Consider the following 23,355-nt stretch of genomic DNA (forward strand, 5'->3'; position numbering starts at 1 on the left):
GTGCCGGCGGCTCCCGCTGCCTCCCTCCCTCCTGTCAAACCGGGGCTCGCCGGTCCCGGCCCTCCCTCCCCTCCGCCCGCATCCCTCCCTCCGCCCACGGCCGCGGCTCCTCCTCCTCCTCCAGCTCTCCATCCCTCCGTCCCGCCCCGCTGCCTTCCCTCCTTTCCCACCGCGGTCTGCCATCCCTTCGCTACCTCCACCCTCCATCTCCCCCGACCCTCCCTCGTCTTTCCTCACGGCAGAGCACGGTTTTCCTCGTTTCACCCTCCTCCTCCAGCCCTTCCTCGCTCTCCCCTCACCTTCCTATACAGCCCTTCTGCTCCATCCTTTGCCTTCTCCCCCCATCACCTTCCTGTGCCCCCTTCTCACCTCTTCTCCCTTTTCTTGCCCCTTCTCCCTCTCCTCTGCCCGCAGCCTTTGTCCCCTGAAGCCCCTCTGCTCAGCTGCTCTCAGGCACAAGCCCCACGACAGCCCCGTTGAGCCACCTGTGGAGAGCCCGGCCACTGCCACAGCCTGGCCCCAAGCCCGGATGGTCCAGAGGGGCAACGGGATGCCAAGAGAACGGCTGGCTCTGGCCTCTCCCTAGTCCTGGGTAGAAAGGAACCGGGCTTGTAACACATACCCTGTGGAACACCTTATTAGCAGCTCATTGCCTGTGGTGGCCCATTAACCCTAATGAAATTCCACCCACCCATAAAGAGAGGATGTTTTATAACCCTCGGCAGTGGGAGTTCATGTTTTGGCACTCACTGAACACCTCAAAGCGGCTGTTTGAGGCCATTCCGTGTTGCCTTTGAAGCCATCGTCACCGTTTTCTGCTCTGAGCAGCTCTATGAACTGCAAGCAGGTCTTTCTGCTGTCCCTGAATTACATTCCACATGCTCAGCTCTGCAAACCTCCTTTCTTCAGAGGAAATGAGGTAATTCCAATCGTTCTGCAAAGAAAAGCAATGTGCTGACTCTCCAGCTGGGGCAGACTGTGGGAATTCTCATTTGTTGGCATATAACGTGTATGGGAGTCACTGATGTTTGATTCTGTCAAGTGACAGGTCAGATCAGAGACATTCGTGTAAAACCTACAGGAAAAAATATTTTCACAAAATCATGTAATCTGGCTTTTGCTGCCAAACAGCCTGGGGCTTTGCATCCAAGCACTCACTCAATATGACTACACTACACAGATAAATGATAATAATTTATCGTTAGGAAAAGAATACTTTTCACAGTCAATTATTTTTCACAATTAATAGAAGAACTCAGAGGAGACCTACAGTGATCACCCAGTCCAACTGCCTGACCACTTCAGGGCTGACCAAAAATTAAAGCATGTTTTTAAGGGCATTGTCCAAATGCCTCTTCAACAGGCACGAGAAAATTAAGATTTTTCCATTTCTGTATTAAAATTGCTTAGAAAAAGATTTAGGATCCAGAGATGGCTTTCTTCCAAACACACCAGAAGTGCTTATCTTTGCTGAGTTATAAATGCCAAGTTAAAAGAGATGCCTTGATTCTGGTCTGCAACTGCATTAAGGCAGATGACTTCCCAGGCAGCCACTGAATTTTGCAAATGTGTATATGTGATGGAGAGATCTATGAGGAAAGAAGGGGAGAACAGTCTACAGTTTCTCTCTTACTCCCTGCTTAATCTCTCCTCTGCTGTTGTACACTAGAGCTGAGTACTAGCCCTGGCTTTAATCATCCAGGGGCTCCCAGCTGCCTGTCACTGCTGGATTGGACGGAGTTTTCTGACACAGATCCCATCTTTTCTAGATGCACAGTCTGCTGCTCTTGCGTAAACATCTTATATTGCCTTTTCTGTGGGCACCACTGCAAGATAATGCAATCAAATATAAATCCAGGGAGTTCTATCACACAGAAGGCAAAAAAAAAAAAAATCATCATCTAAAGCCACTGTCACATGAGTTCATTTGGATCTTAGAGTCTCTGATGGCTGACAAGGACAAATAAATCTCCTTGGACCAAACTCCACACTAGCAGCTAGGAGAAAGACCACCATCTCTTAACAGTCATTCCCTTGAGCTGAAAAGCAAGTACCACAATCCCAACTTTTTTCTGACCTTACTCGTACGTAACAGACACATTTCCTCCTCAGAACTCTACAAATCCTCATTTCCCTCAGTTTTAAGCTCATTCCACCCTTCAGAAAGATGCAAGAATTTGTCCTCAAAAATAAGAGAGGAACTTGCATCGGGAGCACTGATTTCCCATCGGAGTGCAAAACAACACAGAGTTGGAGGAAGACACCACACTGAGGTGATGCTGTGGGGCTGTTTGTATGGGGCGTCCCCTTTGGCAGCCCCAGCTAAGGGAGGGCGGATGCCCTTCTTGAAGAATAACCCACACAAACCCACCAAGGCAGAGGAGGCACTGACATCCCCACTGAGGGGTCCCGAGACTTGCCCAAAGTCACTGCCCACGGCAAGGCCAGGACACGGTATCCCAACCGCATGTCCTGCTCCTGGCTGACCTCTCAGCCGGAGGGTCAGAGCAGGGGGGCCGCGGGGCATCTCGCCTTCCTCGGAGCCCGGGTCATCCCACCTTAGCACCGCGCTCCCCGCAGGTCCGCTGTGCGCGGCGGGGCTGGGCGGAGTGGAGGAGGCGGAGGAGGAGGAGGAGAAGGAGGCCGGCCTCGCTCGCCTCCCCCTTCCCTCTCGCCGGTTTTCCTTGCAGCATTTCCATGCTAGAGGTCCCCACCGAGCTGCGGAGCGAGGATCTGCCTGGCTGCGCCGGGCCCTCTTCCTTCCTTTGTGCATCCCCCAGCCCTGTGCAAGCCGTGCCCCCCCGCCCCGGCCGCCACGTCCCCGCTGCATCCCCCGCTCCGGAGCCTCCCCCGGCCCTGGAGGCAGGAGGAAGCCGCCCCCCAGGGCACGCAGAGCCGGGGCAGCGACCAGGCACCGGCTGCCACGTCGTGCCATCCCCCCTTCCCGGCCCGGCCGGGGCACCGAGGCCGCATCCCCGCCCGCATCCCTGCCCGCATCCCCGCATCCCTCCCGCTCCGCGGTTCGGCGGCGGCCCCTTTGGCGGATGCTGCGCGTCTCCCCGGGCCGCTGGTGCTAAATGCTGAGCGCCGACAGGATGGAGGAGTTTCAGAGCGAGGAAGAGGAGCCCTGGTATGACCAGCAGGACCTGGAGCAGGGTAAGGATGGGGCCACACCGTAAGCTGCCAGGGATGGTGAGCCGAGAGATGCGCGGGCAGGGAAGCGGGCAAACGCCAGGGACAGTAGGGTGGGATACCTTCTCTCTTGACTCCTATTTGGTTGGCAAAGCCAGCGCCTCGTCCTGCAGCGGTAAATCTCGGCTCTGCTGCTCCAAACCACTCTCCTGGCCGAGGAAAGTTTAAACCCGATGGATAGAAGCAGGGAGCCCAGATCTGTCCTGAGCGGCAGGTCAGTAAAAATTTTGGTGTTTTGCATCCACAAGGAAGCTGGTTCCCAAAAAAACTTGCTGCAGGTGGAATCAAACATGGGTAGTTATGACATTGATTTCAGCTCAGAGCAGTCCAAGATAGAGTTAGCAGGCACATTAGTTAGAAATTAATATATTGGAAATAATGTATTGCTGAGGATGCTAAAAGTGTCTCTCAAAAGCTTCTGCTATCCAAGCCCAAATCCAAAGGGATCTTCAGCTTCTTAGTTACCTAATTACTTCTGAAGGTTTTTCCAATCAGCCATAAAACCACGAGAAATTAGAAAGGAGAAAAAAAAATCAAGGCCAAGTTTAAACAGCAAAAATAGCCTTGTTAGAAGATAAATGTTCACTTGTGTAGTTTGCTTTAAAGTAACTATATCTACGTCTGCACTAGTTCTACGGAACGTTTATCCTCAGGCTGGACAGTTGGTGCCTGTTGGTATTCAGGGCTTTTTTTTAAATATAATTTTGCTTATCTTAATATTTTGAGTCAACACGCAGTAAGTAAATAACTGGAAGAAGTCCCATTTGAGGCCAGTGGCCCAGGAATGAACTAAACTGATTTCTCAATGAATAGGGAAAAATCATTTCTACCAAAACACAGTGCCCCTCCGGCATGTTGCACTATAGGTACAGTTTTATATTTGCTTTTCCCAGCTGACTGTCAGCAGGGATGTGTGATCCAGCTGCAGTGCCTCGGCCCAGCATTGCTCCAGTACATTATGTCATGATTTAAAGTTTACACAACTTCAGCTGCAGGGCAAGGGCCCAGCAAGGAATGATAACCAGCCCTCCAGGGGTTGTCACAGCTGGGTTTTAACCCCAATTTCTCAATGAACAGGAAATACGAATAGCGGGATACTGAGCCCTGTCCTTTGAAACACAACACTCAAATTAAACCCAGGCAAAGGACAGAGATGGAACTATCAGCTGGATAAACAGTGCAGCCTTTGACTGCTCAGAAATTCACATTTCTGGGTGACGTCTTCCCATGGCTCACAAGGGGCCTGGGCACTGGTCCAGGGGCGGGACGCAGGCTGAGGAACAGCAGAACTACGGATGAATATAGGGAGCGTAGAACGTGGGACCAATTGATTTTTAGCCTAACACTGTCCCTGGTGTCAGGTTCATGAGTCAGCACTGGCACTGTACAACTGGCTCACAACAATAAAACCACCTTCCCACTGCAGGGCCAGGTTCCCAGCTCTGTCCCAGCAGCCTAAACGCAGAATGACTGTCTCCAGACGATGGATTGATGCTGGGAATGGGCTCCACCTTTGTGCACATACAGGACTGGAGGAAAACACAGACCCAAAACAAAGCCCAGCTGCAGGCTTGCAGCCTCCTGTGTGAATGGGGGCAACACAGGCTTGCACAAACTCAGAAGGAGAGATGGGGGAAGGCTTTAACTGAAATCAGCCAACTGGAAAGGTCCTACGGGGTAATTACAACCATAATTAATTTGCATGATGCACAAAGCATCACGAAGGACAGTGGTAGACCTTGTCCACATACACTGTGCCTTTGCCTTACAGCCATGGCACTACCCCGAGGTCTTTGGTGACAGCACAGCCGTGGAGCTGTTGGTTTGGAAATGGGGGTGGAGGTACAGTACAAGACATCCAGCGTGGCGTGATTATGAGGCGGTTGTAGGCCAGCATTGCTAAGAGGATTGGCATGCCAAGAGCCCAGGGTCGCACGGAAACCCACGCTGGCAGCAGCGCCAGGAGGGCGGAGGACAAAAGCAGAGGCTTAAAGACTGTTCCTTAGGAGCGAGGGGTGGGAGAAACAAGAAACAACCCAAGCTAGGAGAGCAGAGGAGGTTCTTCTGTGAACCAGTTGGTTCCTGGCCCTTTATCGTCATTTCACAGTATCATCAAATATTTATTACATTTACATCCAAAACTGTTTGCTAAGCAACAGATGGCTTAACTGGGAGCTCTGTGATGATTATGTTAATTAACCATTTTAGCACCACAGCAGAAATCATGCCTCCAGCTCCACACCGAGCACCTGTTACTTTCCTCCTCACCCTCCATAGAGCTTCACCTTGACAAAGTAACTAATTTTTTCAAGAAAATAAACCCCAATCACTCTTTTCTTCCCTCCTAAAATGTCCACAGCGACTGGCTGCATCCACCACATGCCTTGGAAGTAGCAAGATCCGGTCCCCAGCGTCAAGGCCTTTCTAACCTCGTTCAAATGAAGCTGGTGCCTTTCAGATTCCTTTACCTGTTTCCTGCACCCTGTAACCCTGTGTGGCTCAAGGCATTGCACCAAGATGCCTTAGCACATAGAAGCAGAGACTCAAATCCCAGTCAGGGTACTCAGCAGTGACATGGGAACAGTAGTGGTGTCCTCTGAGTTGTTTCTTTCTTATGATGTTCCCTCTGGGAAGTCTTTCTGATTTGAGGAAAGTGGTGAAAATGGAGCTTTGATTGCTTGGTAGCATGACTTAGCTTACTGCCAGGCTTTGTAAGCATGAATAGATATCAGTGCTGCTTTAGTTCAGCCACAGCCTCACCTTCCATGGGCTGGGAAGTCTGTGCCTCTAAGCATTAAAACCAGGATACAGTGCTGGTGAACCTTTTTCCAGCTGTTGAAAACTGATGATGTGGGTACAGTTGCATCATACCCTGTGCACAGGGCGGACGTGCAGCCAGACCCCAAGAGAATGAATGAGCTAAAATTAGAGAGTCTGAGCTGCAGAAAAGTGGGGACACCTTTTCTGTTCATCAGGAGCATTTGTCTTCAGGAGGGATGTGTGCCAACTCAATTGCATCTGGATCCAAACAGACCTAGCAGCTCTGCCAGCCACTTCCAGCCTTCAACTCCCCCGCAGCAATCTCCCAGGATGAGTCCTCCTTGCAGTTACCCCACTGCATTCCCTGATCTTCCCAGCCTCCCTGTCCCCCTGCTAGCATTCAGGTCTCAGCCAAAAAGCAGAGTGCAGCCCAAGAGGAGGCCTTTAAAAGCCACCCTTATGACCTCTGGACCTATCGATAGCCTAAGGCACATAGTGGGATTCTCAGGGTGTCCTGCACAGGGCCAGGAGTTGGATTCAATGATCCTGATGTGTCTCTTCCAACTCAGCATATTCTATAAATGTGGGGTGATTTCTCCCATGTCAATAAATGGCCTCCCACTGCTCTGAGTTGGGCAGCAGGACCAGAGGTAGTGCAAGAACCAGCACATCACCTCATTGCCCCTGCGAGACAGATTGTCCTCTCCTCCTGGGCAGCCACAGAAACTTTTGGGCCAAACCATCTGCAATGCAGGCTTAGGACCTAACGGGTGTAACCTCTAAAGGTCTCCAGATTTAAGGATCTTATTTTAATTCCTCCTCCTCCTGCCAAGCATCTGATTGCTAAGAAGGAAAATGACACAAGGTGCTGAGCTTGCACCACTCCCAACTCATCCGTGTAAAGACACAGGGTCACCAGTCCTGGCGTTGGGGTGAGCCCAGGGGATCAGTGCTGGCACCCACTAACATCCAGACCTGCCTGTTTCCTGCACCACACAGCCCACATGGGGTGGTCCAGAGCACTGCAATCTACTGTCAGCTTTCCCAAAGGATTCACTGCACTGGCAAGCAGGTGGTACCCCAAATTCTGCCGCTCCTGATGCAGTTATCCCAGCAGACCAGGTACAAGGCACACAGATTTCCTGTCCTCCAGGAGCACAGCAGTTAACTCACCACCCTCCCTCCCCAGAGGCAAGCCAGAAGGTCAGAGCTTTGCCTGCAGTAGCTGAGCCACTTACTTATTTAGCAGTGCAGTACAGCAGGTAGCTTATGGAAGTGGAAAGTTTTCAATGACTAATTGCTGAGCTGCTTGGGAATGACAAGAAGGACTAGGAAAGTCACAGGAGACAAGGAAATATGATGACATGTTAGTCTGAGGAAGGGATGAGAGCCTCCAAATCTGGGAAGGAGTAAAAATTAATATATATATATATATATGTATGTATTTTCCTGGAGTAAAAATTCCCCTGTTATATGAAGGCAGCAAGAAAAAGGGGCATAAATGAAAACCCCACACAGCAACTTCCAGGATCTCACTCCTGGTCTCTTACAGAAGCTCCTTTCTACATCTGCTGAGCCCCAGGCACATAATTCCAGCTGTGGGAGGGAGCAGAATTAGAGAAACTGCTGGAAAATGAAAAGGAAAAAAAGAAAACCCAACAAAAATCAGAGTTTTCCGTATCTCCCATCCTGAAACAATCAGCTAACAGTGGCATTTCTCCTTGGCAAGGCCATGCACAAAGGATTTATGTTCAGAGTCCTGAAGGACATTCCCCCCAGTAGCCCTGATCCCGAGGGACTGGGAGCCAAGGCACCAGCCGCTAACACCCTGCACACAGAGGCATTTTCCAATCCTCTTTCTTTCCTCCTGTACCAGCCAGCACTGGCTGGTGACAGGGCAGATGCACTGACTCAGTGTGACAGTCAGGAACCACTTAGAGCTGTGACAGCACCGGGGTCCGATCCTGCTCCTGCTAAAAACAGTGCCAGCACTCAGGATAACGCACGGCTCGCTCACTCCCAAACACTCCATCTCCTCTCCCAAAAGGCCTTTCCCAGAGCAGCACAGTGCTAAATTCCCACCTCGTCTTGTTCCAACAGATCTGTGTGCCCACACCAAGCTCATCATTAGGGCTCCCAAAGCTCCTGCTTAACCTGCCCAAAAACACGTATGTGGGCCAAGAATTTTGGAAAATATCCCCAAGACAAAATACCCTAAAGAAATGAGAGCAGATGTTACACAACTGCTGCTCTTTGCACAGCTGGGAATTTTAAAGGGATTTTATATTACACTTTGTTTTTGGGGGATTTTTCCATGTGTATTTAACAAACAGTTGTAAATCTCCTCTCCAAAAAGTGACAGTTATTTTAATGGTTTAAACAGCCTGTTCCTCTGCAGCCTTCTGGGAAGTCACTCTATCCAATGTGCAGTACAGCTGCCCTGGCCCTGCTTAGTTCACTTGTCTCCCTCCTCCCTGAAGAATTCAGTCCTTTGAGTGTGTAATATCCAGGTCCATGCTGACCTCTTCCAATTGTGCAGCTGCAGCAACAGCACTTGGAGGACATGCTCGTGCCATCCTCCAAGTTTTCTTGGTCCACAAGCAAGTGTTGGGTCCTGGGAAGACACTTGGACTGGGAGATGATGGGTGAGCACTGGTCTCTGAAGGAGGAGGCAGAGCAAGGAGCAGCACATCCCATCAGTATCAGTCTTTGCAGCAGAGCTGTTTCAGGAACATTGGCTTTGCTGTAGGGCCCCTGAAAGAGGCATTGCCCTGCTCAGGGCTAGTGATGGACATAAACAACACCATTCTGAGAGCACATAAAGTATTTACTCACTCCATTTCCTTGCAAACTCAGACTGGAAGGCAACAGCCCTGTGCTGTTCCTGCGTAGCTCCACGACAGCACCCATTACTCACCTGAGGTCAGGAGCTCTTCCCACCTGGTCAGCATCTCCAACTCATGCCAATAGCCAGGCAAAAGGTAGCTGGGCTGTGAGCTGAGTACCTGGACAAACAGGGCTTCTGAGACTTCCCAGCAATGGGTGGGAAGGGAGCAGTAGTGGGGCAGCAGCCTGCAAGGTGATACACTTCTCTTCAAAGCCAAGAAGAGGGGCTGCTAGAGAAGAGATGGGCAGGACTTTGGTGTTGCTGCAGAGGGTCAGGCTTCTTTGTATTTAGCTGTAACACATGGCTGTGGAAGAAAGGTCTTCTCTGTACCTACATGCCTCTGGCACATCAGAAGTAGCAGACAGGAGTAATCAGCAGCCACAATGCTGGCTGTGGTCTTGGTTGCTGCTGCAGCTTAAAGTGACAGTTGTGCTGGAACTTGGTGGCTCCCTGAGTGTCCAAATCACTCAGGATTGGTGGTTTCACCTGTCTCCCCCAACCAAGAGGACACCAAGCTGGCTGGGAATGGCTCAGAGTAGGGGAATATGTTGTGTGAGCAGGAGCAGGGCTGGAGATGTGCCAGGGTTGTGGCAGCCCATTGCTGTGGGCGCCGCTCCTGCCACGTGAGCACACTGACCTGTCCTTTGCAGGTCGCCTTTGCTCGGGGCTCTGCACATGCACAGCACTGAGCTGCAGCAGCAGACAACATGCAGTGTCTCCCTGGTGCTCAGTCTCCTTGCCCATCCTGGGTCAGCTACAACCTCCTGCCCCCAAAACACACAGGGCAGAGGAGTTTGCCACATGGCAGCAATCCACATGTCTGTGTCTTTAGCTCTAAAAGAGTAAAAGACTCTGTTCATGGTTTTCTGCGTCCCAACATAATTAATTAGTTGGAGCTTTGCTGCCCGGGGGAGGAGTGCACGCAGGAAAGCACTGGCTGCCTTTCTCCCTCCTTTTTTATCACTGCTTCTCCTCAACAACCCCATTTGTGTCTATTTATTTAGGACATTTTCTGATCCAGGTGCACTACCAGAGCCTCGGAGCCACCAGTCACTGAGCTCTTTGAAACCATTTTAGCCTACAAGGCAAACACAGGCACCAAGGCTGTTTAGATAAGAGAACAGCAGGGAAAGACGCAGATGGGGCCTCAACCATGGTCTAATAACATCCTCTGTGTTCTCATGCTCTAACAACTTGGCAAAAGGCACAGTGATGGCTGTGGGCACAGGGATAGGACTGCTGTGTATGTGTTTATGCAGAAACAAACAGCTTATAAGCAGAGGTGACCACCCTGGGTCTTAAGCATTAATATATAGGGGAGCCTTTGGGGTACAGAATGATATGAGGGCAGAAGGAAAAGGCGAGTATCAATTACATCTAAAAAGCCTGATAAGCATCTGAGAAGAATAAAAAAAAAGAAGAGCTGGTAAAGGAAATACTGAATAGGGCTGAAAACTACAGGAGGAAAGGAGGGGAGCAGCAGGAGCTGAGAGAGCTGGAGGGCTTCTCTGCAGCATAGAACAGACAGTGCACCCCTGAGCCCCTTGACAGGGATTTCCACTCCTTAGTGGTGCCACTTTTGCTCAGGGTACTTGAGATAGCATGGAGGGAGCTGTTCTCAGTGCACTGTGCTTGCCTTGACCAGCTGCCAACCACCTCTCTGCCACCACCTGAACTTCCCCCCACCAGGAACACTTCCAAAGCCAAAGATAGCCCAGGAGTATGTAACAGATTACACAAGAGAAAGAAAAGGAAGAAAAAACGAGGCAGGAAATCCAGCAAATCTCATTAGAGTAACAAATGCCAGTGTGACCAACATCAGCTCAGCCCAGTGAGAGCCATAGTTTGGAAGAAGGAGGTGGCTGTGCTGCCAGGGGCTCACACACCCCCATTGCTCTCACCCAGCCCCAACAGAGGCATTTTTACTCCCTGCTGCATTGGGCTGCTCTGCAAAGCAAACCCTGGTACATCCCATTATACCAAAATAGCAGATCCTCAAAAAAACACACAGAACTCCAGGTGCAAAGCTGAACTGAGCAGCAGTGCCTGAGTTACACCAGTATAAAGGGGATGGAGAATCCACACCTCAGCAGTAACACTGGCGACACTCTGAAAACTCTGCCTGGCCTTGGGAAACACTGTCATCTGTGGAATGGGCATGTTGAAAAGGCTTTTCCAGGCTGTTTGCAAGATGCTGTCAGATAGCACTGACTTCCCTGCACCCCAGCATGTTCCATTGCAATGGTTTATAAGGGCAAAGTACATAGGTGGCCTCCATCACCTGCCATGGAGCAGCAGTGATATACAAAAGCTGATCTTCATTGTAATATATCAAGACAGCACAATCCCTTGCAACTAAGAAGGAAAATAAATGAGTAGCAAGTGTACCCTACCCTGGGGTAAACCAGCATAGTATCATTTGTTTAGATTTTGAAAGGAATAATTGCACCTACCCTTGACTCTAAGTACCCATGTGTAATGGAGCAGACAGCAAATGCAATTAAATTAAACGTCAACAGCATTAAACATCAGTTCCTAACTCTCAACCTACCCATCCATCAGCTAACAAGCACCCTGAACTTCCTCCAGAGACCTCCACACCAGAGCTCTCCTTGCCCTCCTCCCTGCTCTTCAGCAGGTTAATTCACCATGTGCAGCATGGGAGAGGAGCAGCCCTTTCCACAGCCCCACATTTGGGAAGGGACCCCAAGTAATTCCTTTATGGACGCTCAGCTGAAAGGGACCTGCAAATCCACGTGCCATAAACCCCCATTTGTCAGTACCACAAAACAAAGGACTTTTGTACCCCCCTGTGAGCTGCCGGCCGGGGACAGGGCTGGTTTACTAAAGGTGAGGAGCCAAGCGCAGCGTCCCTCGGAGGAATGGGCGTGTTCTGTCGCAGCCTAAACACACGAATCCCTCAATGCCAGAGAGATAAGGGGGGGAAAGCCCAAAGCAGCTGCACCAGATGGTGGCTTCCTCCAGAAAGCCGTATTTACGAGGAGCAGCTGAACAGCTCCCGGATCATCATCGTGCCGGGAGCAGCCGAAAGCCCCCCCTGCCCGGCACCAGCCTTGCACTCCCCCAACCAGGAGGTGTTGAGGGGCAAAAAAACCCTTCAGAGAGCGGAATGTGGCAGAGTGCTCTGCCCTAACAGACGCAGGCCAGCACTGGGAAGGCAGAAACAGCTCCAAATCCTCTTTGACCCTCGTTGCAAGGCTGAGGAATCTCCCAGCTCCGCCACAGCCCCGTGCAGGGAACATCTGCCTGCACCAGCACTGCCACAGATGTGCCTTGGGGGAATACATGGGGGAATCCCTGCAGTTTGTCCCTCAGCCTCTTTCCATCAAAGACAACTTGCTACATCTTTTGGATTAGGATTATTTTTTTTCTTTTAAGTCTTCTCAGTGACACCAAAGTAGCAGAGTTACTGCTGGGCTGCTGCTGATCTCTGCAGCTCCAGGACGGTGCCTCCTTGATGTACTGCCCAGCCATGCTCCCTATGCCTGCTTGGATTCAACTCCTGCTCCCTTCCCACCGTATGGTCTCTCTTCTCTTCCTCTCCCTCCTTGCTCAGGCGCCTTTCCCACGGAAGCTTGCAGGAAAATGCAGCCTCCATCCTTCCCTCCAACGCTCCATAGGCACAGCCCTTTGTTTGGGGACACGGGGTGTCTCCTTGGCGGGTGTTAATTGGAACGGTCACATCAGCACTTGCAGTACCGAGAGCCAGAGGGCACCAAGCTGGTGCTGCCCAGGATAGTTTGCATCTGCAGCCCTCTCCCAAACAGGATTTGGCAGTGTCAAAGCTCCCATTTTTTCAGTTGGAGACTGGCCATTTCACAGTGGTACCTTCAGCATAGGCAGGATGTGGAGGGATGGGGCACATCAAGCGGACACACAGCACAGCCACTCCCCATCACTTTATTTCTCCTCCTGCATCCCTAGGGGAGGGGGAAGGGAGGCATCAGCGTATCTGCTAAATTAGGGCAAGTCCTTCAGCACTGGCTGGCTGATCTGACAGTGGAGAAGCAAAGAGGAATACAAAAAAATTGTGGGAAAACCCCAGTACTATGCAGAAAGAATCCCTGAATTCCTAAATAGTTCTTTCCCCTCTCCCCAACAACTTAGTGAAATTTCACATTCAGCCTCAGGTTTCTGAGGTCTCCAAGGAGAAGAGCTGAGTGGTCCCCCAGCCCATGCAGAGACACAATTAGTACAAAGATCAAGAGGGATCTGGTCTAAAGATGACATTAAAGCACTTCCACACAGCATCCCCTCCCTCCCCGCAGTCCCGCAGCCGAGGGGGAGCCAACAGGTGGGGAAGAGGACTTGGGCTCAAGGGGGTGGATGAGACAGGATTACCAAGGATGTTTTAAGTGGCTGGTGGGCAGAGAGTGAGGAAGTACATGTGTGACAATAGCTGAGGCAGTTAAAAGACATTAAAAGAACCAATTCCCCCATGTCCTTCAATCCTGGAGTCTCCCAGGCCCTTATGCTCAAAATGGAAACAAAGAATCAATTTCCCTCTCGGAGCTCAGCCCCATTCTTTCCTCTTTCCCACTCATCCCCAAACGCTGCCCATTTCCCCCATTAAATTATTGCTGACAGAGCCCTTTAAATTACAATGCAGGATCTTGCACTGCCTAATCCACTTAACTCAACCCCAGCTGATTAAATTGGATGCCATATGGTGGGAGAGCACTGGTGTAATCCACAGGGACAGGGACACACTTGATTCATTACCTGGAGCACAGCAGGGAGCCCTCTCACTACACACCTCTGCTTTAGGGCCCTGCTTCCTGCCAGGGATGTGATTTCCAAGGTGCTGGTCTCCAGCAACAACACCAGCTCTGGCAAGGTGGTGGTGGTGACAGTAAATACAGCCCCAAGCAGCTTAAAGGCACAAGTTATCCTCCCATCTCTTCTGGCATCTGGTTGTTCTCCCAGCCCCAGCTGGTGCAGCAAACACTCAGTCTTCCAAGAGCACTTTATAAACTAGGGAAATTTGGTGCTTGGAAAAAAACAAATAGGTGGAAGGAGGTCTGTCCATGAGGAAACGTGCCAAGTAACTTGATTGCACGGATAGCTGGGATTGCAGCCCTCAGACTGGGTCACTGTGCAATGACGAGGATTATAATTAAAAAGGTCACAGCCTTTTTAATAATAACAGCTTGCAATGCAGGGCACAGCTGGAGAGAACATTCCCATGGTAAAGAGGAGATTCGAGGACACACTGAGCAGCTGTTGGCAGGAAAACATCTGGGGAAGCCAGTGCAAAGAAACACAGCCATCACCCAAACTAACAACATCAGCACATCCCACAGCACAGTGTTATCCATCAGCAAAGCCCCATCCCAAACACTGACAGCACTACAGCACTCGTGTCTGAGGTCACTGTGAGCCTCACCTTGTGATGTGCGAGAGATCAGGGCTTCTCTCAGGCTCAGAATACACCTTTGGCAACCTGGTGCCCCTTCTTCTTGCCCTAGGGACCAACTATCCCTCTTTCCCAACCAACTGCATGGCCAAATTAGCCACTGGAAGAAATTTTAGCTGCTCGCAGCCCAGGCAGAGCCTTTGCAAAACACATCATTAGCTGCAGACTAGAGAGGAGCATTATGACAGGGTGAGAAAATGCCAGGGCAGGAGAACCCAGTCCCCTCACACACTGCAGGACTGTCACTCCTTAATTACCTAAGACTGCATGATTACCATACTGGAGAGAGAGCAATAACACACACCAGGACCTGTTTCCTTACCTTTTTGAAGGTTTAAGGTCAGATTTTCAGTCTGCCATTGTAGGAGCCATTAATTCACTTCTAAAAACAACAGGAAAAGTGAAACCCATGTGACCATAGGTCAGGCTTTAAGAAGACAAGTAATTCCTGTGAAAGCAAGGGCTGTTCCCAGAGACAGCTGTGCCATCCCAGCCCCACAAACAGCATCACCTGTGTGCTCAAGCTTTGGCCCACACAGGACTCACAGAGTCTGGGGCCTTTAACTTTACCCAGCAGCAGCAAACCCAGCATTTTAAGCCAACTACACTGCCAACATCTACTTTCCCCTGCACTTCTCCTGAAGTCCAACTATTTCAGTAACTTCCTAAGGGCATTTAGAGGTGGCAGAGAGTGAACACAAAAGGGGTTTGTCCTTCCCCTGGAGCTGCCCCAAGGGGAGAGCCAGAGCTGCAGACCCCGGTGCTGCTGGGGTGGCACATCTGGGAGGTGCCTCCAGCCCCCTCGGGCCACACGTGGCTTTATTACTCCTGTCAGTCTATTAGTGGGTGATGGATGGAGGCTGACAGGGAAGGCGAGGTGCTCCCTTCGTTAGAGATAATAATATAATTTACGGAGCAGCCCCAGGGCCCCGCAGGGCTTTACCAACCTTGCTCTCATTCTGACAGATGCTGAGTGCCTTTCAGCCCTTCAGCTCTTGGTGGTAGGGGATGGAGGTGCTGAGCTCCTGCCGCAGCCCAGCCCCAGGGGCCCGATCCTGGCTACACAGTGTGCAGGAGGGTTTTGCAGCCAGCTAGGCACCAAATCCTCATTGCATGGAGGAGTCGCAGAGTCCAGAGCTTGGCCTCTGCTTGCTCCTGCAGCCCAGCAAGATCCCAGATCCTGTGTGTTCTGTAAGTCCTGCATCCAGGACAAAATGTACCAGTAAAACCGGCACTAGTAAAATGTGCTGCTGAGCTTGATCCGGCGTCATTTTTGGGGGGGATCCCACCACACCCACCTGTGGAGCTGTGGGAACTGCAGCAGCTTTGTCCCTCTGCTTTTCAGACCTGCACTTGGCCGCAGAGCTGGGGAAGACGCTGCTGGAGCGCAACAAGGAGCTGGAGGACTCCCTGCAGCAGATGTACACCACCAACGAGGAGCAAGTGCAGGAGATCGAGGTAGGGCCACCGCTGTCACCTAAGGATGAAGGAAAGGGGCACTTCCACCAATGCCAACAGCTCAAATGCCAGCAGAAAGAAAGGGATGTGCCATGAGGCATGGGAGTTAAAGGATGTTCTGTACATGCTTGAAGAGGGATGGACTGAGATCCCTCTTCTCGCATCCCCACCCCCTGCCCAGATGTGCACACCAGATTTTGGCGCCAGATTTTGGCACCAGGCTGCATCTGGGTCATGTTTGGCCTTCCCCTGCCCATCCACCAGGCTTCACACTCTTTGCTCTGCTGCAGCTTTCCCTTGATCCCAGTTATTCAGAACCACGTTTGTTCCCAGCTGGCCCCTCAGCACCCCCACAAACACAGCCCCCTTTGTTAGAGGCATAAAATAGCTCTTTTTCCAAGAGCTGCAATCTAAACCACCATTTCAAGCATCCTTTGGGGTCATTTCTAAGAGCCCACAGAACTGATCTTAGAGGCTTAAACCTGCTGTGCCGGGAGGGTTTTCATCCACTGGAAAACTTCTAGGGATCTGTGAGTTGAAAAAGATTGGACACCCCCCGATTTAAAAGGACACAGGGCAGAGGAGGGCTGCGAGTTCACAAGAACAGCACATGATGCTGCAGGGATCTGACAGCTAATGTTCAAGGGAACTGGTGGATGGATTTAGCCATTTCCCCTCCAGAAGCCCTTCAGAAGCAGGTCCACCACAGGATTTGGGATCTGGTCCCAGCTGAGAGTGAGCAACTGGGTAGATGCTGCTCTCCCAGTCTTCGCAGGATAAAATCTTACAGTGTCAAACTCACAGAAAAGGGTCTGCAAACCCATAGAAATCACAGGTCTCCTCATGTTTCACAGACTCAGAGTTTTAGCCTGAATCCCCACACAAACACGGCTTCTGCAATCGATCTGTCAGACGATGCAGTAACCAACTGGCCAATTTCAGTCAACTTTCCATCTCAGGGATATCAACTTTCTTTGGTACTGGGAATAAAAAAGCAGCTGAATAGAGAGAGATTGAGGTTAGTGCCCTTCACAGAGGGCAGGGGAAGTTCAGTCCTATTTTAGACACAAAACCATTTACAGTGGGCAGGAGGGATGAATATTTCAACTGTGGAAGAGGCTTCACCCAGGCAGAATCACAAAACACATTTATCAGAGGAAGCAAAGGCTGTAGGAATTTCTGCCTGTGAAACAACCTGGATTTTGGTTGTGGAGTGCTTATGCTTCACTTTTTCTTGCAGTACCTGACTAAGCAACTGGAGATGTTGCGGCAGATGAACGAACAGCACGCGAAAGTCTACGAGCAGCTGGACCTGACAGCACGGGACCTGGAGCTGGCTAACCAGAAACTCGTGCTGGAAAGCAAGACTTCCCAACAGAAGATCCAGTGGTACAGCCTGCCCTCCTCTCACCACAGTGATGCTGCACCAAGAGCCCTTCACCTCACTTTTCTCCTGCCCCAAAGCACAGCCTGTCCTTGATATTTGAGCCATTCTCTTATCAGTCCAGTTTTGGAGCTATTTACCACACAAGTCCATTGCAGCAATGCTGGTTAGCAGGAGTCAGCCGCAGCACAGACACCCCTGGGATGAGGGCTGGATAAGGAGTGTCTGAAGCTGCCAGGAAAGAGGCACAGGAGCCCCTCCTCAGATGAGTTTCCTTGAAGAGGCATATAATCATTTCAGGGAGGTCCCCAGCACACAGCCCAGCAGAAACATTTGGCACAGATCCAGCATCTAATGAAACCCTGGCTAGTCCCTGCTGAAACACCAGTTTATCAATAATATTTCTTTCCTAAAACAAGCCCATGATCAAGGTCATCCCTAGAAACAACACCCTAAGCCATGTCCTTGCAGGGCAGCCTCATTTGCAAACAGCTGTGTGGAGAGGGAGTTTCAGAGCAGAGAGTTTTACAAACTATTCACAGCCAAAACAAAACTAACTCTCTGCTCAGTCTCTGCGTTTACCTCTACAAGGTAAACAAGGGGAAGTGATGCTTGTTTTCAGAGGCGAGATATTCAGGATAGTGCTTACATCCCAGAAGAGACTGTTTCAGCAACTGATTTGAGGACAGAAGGTCTCAAATCAACCCCCCCCTCCTTTCTATAATCACTCCCATTCAAGAGTGACCACATAGAGAAAGACCAACCACTGGCACATAAAGCAAGTGCTGTCATGCTCCCAGGGCACATGCTGGGACTGGCTTTCTCTATGGGGGAAAAAAACACCTTTCAGGATCCTGTAGTGTCTGACTCCTCACCTGTGTTCTGACCTCTCTCTCTGCAGCTTGACAGAAACAATCGAGGGGCTGCAGAACCAAGTGGAGGAGCTGCAGAAGCAGGTGGAGGAAATGCGGAGCTTGGAGCAGCTCCGCATCCGGCGGGAGAAGAGGGAGCGGCGCCGAACCATCCACACCTTCCCCTGCCTTAAGGAGCTCTGCTCCAGCCCCAGGTACAGAGCCCTGGGTTCAGCAGCCCCTCAAACCTTCTCCCCTCCTCCTCCTCTGCCCATGAACAGGGGGTGCAGTGGGTGAGCCCCTCTGGGGGTGCACAGAAACCCACACACAGCCCCACAGGGTCGAGGCTGTGCCTCAGAGCCTGAAACCCACAGCTGGAGGGGAAGGGAGGATGTCCCTCTCTTCTACCCACCCAACTGAAGTGGTGTTGGCAAACAGAGCCTTCATGATTCCAGCAGAGTGATGCTTTCCTTTCCAAACCAGCACAGCCTATTTTCCCTTCCCAGCTGCCTCCCAGAACAGCACCAGCACCTCTGGCTCTCTGAAACCAGCTGAGGTGGTGCATTTTGTGCTGTGTGACTCCAGTACACCCCAGGAGCACCAGTCACACACCCAGACACCACATGCTGCCAGGTGCTGTACCAACACCTTCAGCACTATTGCAGCCTTAATTCTCCTTAAAACCTGGCCACTGTGTTAATTCACTGATCTCGTGAGGGCACTTCTTGCTCAGCTTTGTCCGCAGTAGAGGCTTCTTTAAATAGATAAGCAATCAATAAACTTTGTTACTGAAAGCACCCTCTGCCAGAGGATATGAACCAAAGACAGTTTCACTGCAGCAGCAACGGGAATGTTTATGAGGCCATGACCTAACCCCCAGCAAAATCCACTTAATGTTTTTGTGGTTCTTTACCCCCCAGTTCCCCAATCCCACTTTCCCCCCCCATGCCATGGGACCTTGGTTCTACTTGCAGCTCCACAGTTGGCTCTGAAGGTCAGGCTGCCCTTCAGTGCCTTGAAATCTGTTCAATACCCCCCACCACAGCTGTGCCTCCCAGGGGAAGCCACAGAGCCTGCTCTTTTCCAATCTGTTCTAAACAGACAGGATGCCATGGGCGCTTCATTGAAGAGGAAAACCCGAATTCCCAACAGCAACATAATGGAAGGGGAAAGAGCTTGTTATCACTTCCCAGGCAGTGAAGAAGGGGAAACTCTGTCAGAAGTCTCTGCCTTCCTTGTATAAATCTTCTCCCACTCCCTCTGGAGCATCTCCTGGACACAGGGGTGCACAGGGCAGCAACACATGTGCTTCTGGGTTTTGGCTGGCTGGGATTTGGGGTTGTTGGCAGATTAAGTGAGTAGCTGATGAACTCCAGCAGGAAAAACCCAAAGCCAGCCACTTTCAGCTCAGGCTGGTAGCGCTTGAACATTCATACTTGCTTCACAGCAATGTTGGTGGCTTGTCTGTTAACCTCATGAGTCTCTTACCATTTAGGGTCTCATTTCCCTCCTGTCTTTTATTATTGCTGTCAAATAAAACTGCAGGTTCTCTGGGACAGAGGCTGGTCTCTGTGTTCAGAAGAACCCCAGCCACACCTTGTGGTCTCCTGGCACACAGAAGTGGCACATCTCGCTCCATGAGCTCAGGCTAAGTCCTTTCTGGGCATCAGTAGAATTCCTTACATGACAATAAGACACAACAAGTCCCTCATGGAACCGTCACTAGGTCAGAATCTCTCAAGGATCTTTCCTCTCTTTCAGGTATGAGGATGCATTCCAGGTCCACAGCTCTTCCACAGAGTTCAACCAGAAGCCACTGGAGAGGGAGAACGAGCGTCTCCAAGCCATGGTGAACTCCCTGAGGTCCCAAGTCAACCAGGAGAAGCAGCGGAAGGAGAGGGTGGAGCGCGAGTACACCTCTGTTATTCAGGAGTACTCGGACCTGGAGCAGCGGGTGTGCGAGATGGAGAACTGCAAACTGCGCATCAAGGAGCTGGAGGCAGAGCTCCTGGAGCTGCAGCAGATGAAACAAGTCAAGAAGTATTTGCTCAGCAGAGAGGACAACTTGTCCGAAGCCCTCCTTGAGCCGCTGAACAACGCCCCGGAGGCAGATTACATCGACCTCTCCGAGGAGGAGGGAGGGAAAAGCCACGGGACATCCATGACACCGTCCCCGAACCACCCCGTCCGGAAGAGCTGCAGCGACACGGCCCTGAACGCCATCGTGACCAAGGACGCCGTGAGCCGGCACGAGGGCAACTACACCCTGCACGCCAACAACGTGCGCAAGAGGGGCATGTCCATCCTGCGGGAGGTGGACGAGCAGTACCACGCCCTGCTCGAGAAGTACGAGGAGCTCCTGAGCAAGTGCCGGCAGCACAAGGACAGCGTGCGCCACGCGGGGGTCCAGACGTCCCGGCCCATCTCCCGCGACAGCTCCTTCAGGGACTTCCGAGGGGAGGCACATGAGCTGGAGGAGCGGAAAACCATGGAGAAGACCATCAGCAAACACGTGGAGGCTGTGGACAAGCGGCTGGAGCAGAGCCAGCCGGAATACAAGGCTCTCTTTAAGGAGATCTTCTCCCGCATCCAGAAGACAAAAGCAGACATCAACGCCACCAAGGTGAAAAACAAGAGCAGCAAATGAGTCCCTGGCTCTCCGCAACTCTCCCCCGTGCAATTGCAGCAGCCACGTCTTCTCTTCAGCCCCAGGAAACGCCACGTGGCCCCTCTGCTTTGAAGGTTCGAGAGGTCTGCAAGCGAGGAAACGTCCTGGAGACTCAACTCACGTTTTTTAAGTTTGGGCTCCGGACAACTCGTTGGGACAATTGTACATTGTAGTTAGAGGATTTCAGAAACCACATGACGGATCTCTGCATGAGTTACTGCCGCTGCCAGACATCACAAGAGCAATGTAAAACACGAAAAAAGGAAAACCGGTCACCTCCTCCACCCCTCTCCAGCTTGTCCCGCAGCCCGATTATCTGCAAGCAAAAGCCTGGATGTCCTCCAGCGTCCTGCCACAGCTGGAGCACAGCGTTTCAAAGTGAAACAAAAAGCCATCAGAACTTTAGGGGCTGCCCCAGCACAGCAGCCCAGCCCTCCACTGTGGTTTATGGCTAAGAACCTACGCTTGAACCCAAGAGACTTCAGTCTCTGCCTTCCCCTCCCCCAAAGGGCAGTATGGTCTTGCAATTTAAGCCATTCTCTAATTAGTCAGGTTTTTCAGCTCTTTACAATGCAAGCTCATTGCAACTGGAAAAACTTGAAGAGAAACATAAAACTGATTGTTCCATCTCCATCGGCGTCCCTGCTCTCCAGACCTTGTAGCATATGGGATCTCCTTGCTTTAAATCTGCCCTGGTATTTCAGCCCAGGTGAAACACCAGGCCTGGTAGGAACTTGGCAACCAGGGCTTTCCCATAGCTAGACAAGTGCAGTCAGAGACATGCTTCCACCTCACGCTCTGGGTACCAGCTGTGCTCTTCAAGAGGTTGTCATTGTCCCATCATAGCCAATTCCTCGAACACAACTTGCATGGGCTTGCAAAACTGACTCCCAGGGACTCACACGCAGGCTGGAGGACACAGCATCTCCCTGGTCAGGAGCTCTGGCCCTGGCAGATCACACACCACCCCACACTTTGCTCTGAACATCTCCCCAGCCACAAGGACAGATTTCAGTTTCCTGCTGAAAATGATCTCCCTTGGCTGAGACACTCTCCAAAGGCTGTCGCCTCTCGTGTTCCATCTCCCTTTCCAGCACTGAAATATCCTCACTTTTGCTTCCACAGACATGCAAACACACAGCCAAAAGGCCACTGCAGTCTCAGGAATCACCAGTTTCCAGTTTTCATGAACTAGATGTTGACCTCATATGGTCAGACATGTTTTAGGCAGAGAAGCAGCATTTCATTACAGCTTAGGCAACACCCTGAGCACTGAGCCACAAAACCAGTTCAGTGTAAGCTCCTGTTCTGTACCCGCCTGGAGAAAACTATCAGCTACATCTGGATTCTATTTTCACCAGCTTAAATCCCAAAGTCTTGGGCCAACAGCTGGGACTCCTACAACACTGAGATAAACAAATGAGAATGTGGCTTTGGAGGGGGAAGACTGTTCAGATGTAATTATCCCCCGAGTCCAGGGCCTTGATGCTACAAGGAGCGACCTTTCTTCCAATCCCCATGGAATTCATGCAGAAATACCCCCCAAAATCACCCTGTTTTGTTAAGCTGAGTACCACAGAGGTAAGTTGGCAGGAGTGTGATGCCCAAATCATCCCTGCTCCACAGGTCTCCTCAAAACCACCTACCACTCTGCTCTTCCATGCTCTGCATTTCCAGGTGCCCCACGGCCCCAGACACACCCGGAGCCGTGGGCACAACTGTGGCTACCAGCTCTGTAACTGTATGGAGAACCTTCATGCCTTATTTATTTATAATGGAAAGCAGTTGTCTAAAATAAAATAAAATAAATAAAAATGAACAACAATAGCAACAAGAGTGGCATCACTGATTTTCTGGGAGCGTTCACCACCCCGTTAACTCAGCACGTGGAGCGGTGTTGGTTCAAGCCCATCCTGTGTTTGCCCTGCACTCAGCTGATGCTGCAGAGGTGTGGGAAGAGAATCACCCTCACTTTCCATTTTAAACAATCCCACACGGATCAGCATCACAGTTAAGTGTACAACACATCAAACATATTTTTAAATGCTTTATTCTCTCCTCAAATAAAAAGAAACACAAGGATTCTCAGTGCTCTTACAGCTCTTTTTACTTTTTAAGAACAGCAGAAGAGTTATGTCTTTGATTTTCATGTACAATTTGGGTCAAGAAAGTGCTTCAGGCTCCTTTGCAGGAAGCAAAGAGAATATGCTGAACTGTTCTGCTGCATTATTTATATAACATACATTTTTATGCACTTGGACTGTAACACTTGCCACGCGATAAAACTCCTCTTCTGTCAGCTCGGAAGTCTCTGCAAAACCACACAATTTCCAAGCTCCCAATTCAAACCCTATTTTTGTTTTGGTCTTTTTTTGCAAACCACAAATCCAAAAATGACTGATGTGAGTAACATGATATTAGTACTTGGCTTGACAAAGGCACAGCTGCCGTGTATCAGCAGTGTGTTCTGCAAAGTGCTGAGGGCAATTTTTTTCAGCATCCAAAAATATTAGTGGCCATATATACACATACTGATGACTGTGTGAGTCACAGTCACTTGATTTTTGTCTTAAAGTGAGGCTTTCAGTGATCAAAGGAGGAAAAAATAATCAACTTCTGGCCTTTTGTGCCACCTTTGATCTAAACTTTTCCATGCTTTTAAAACACCCACTGCCACATCTAAACTTTTCCATGCTTTTAAAACATCAAGGAAAGCTA

The 23,355-nt window shown here is 50.7% G+C and overlaps 1 protein-coding gene across 1 annotated transcript; it reads left to right on the forward strand.

Annotated features, from left to right (window-relative positions):
• Positions 1-2,999: 2,999 nt before the first annotated feature.
• CDR2L (cerebellar degeneration related protein 2 like) lies at positions 3,000-22,459 on the forward strand. The gene is made up of 5 exons (XM_017811796.1): positions 3,000-3,156; positions 15,622-15,734; positions 16,975-17,123; positions 18,020-18,184; positions 19,731-22,459. Exons 1-5 carry the CDS (start codon positions 3,078-3,080, stop codon positions 20,614-20,616), a joined length of 1,392 nt encoding a protein of 463 aa, XP_017667285.1. The 5' UTR covers positions 3,000-3,077; the 3' UTR covers positions 20,617-22,459.
• Positions 22,460-23,355: the final 896 nt, after the last annotated feature.

The sequence above is a fragment of the Lepidothrix coronata genome, unplaced genomic scaffold (assembly GCF_001604755.1).
Source record: "Lepidothrix coronata isolate B3197 unplaced genomic scaffold, Lepidothrix_coronata-1.0 Scaffold34, whole genome shotgun sequence".
In the NCBI taxonomy this organism is placed as follows: domain Eukaryota; kingdom Metazoa; phylum Chordata; class Aves; order Passeriformes; family Pipridae; genus Lepidothrix; species Lepidothrix coronata.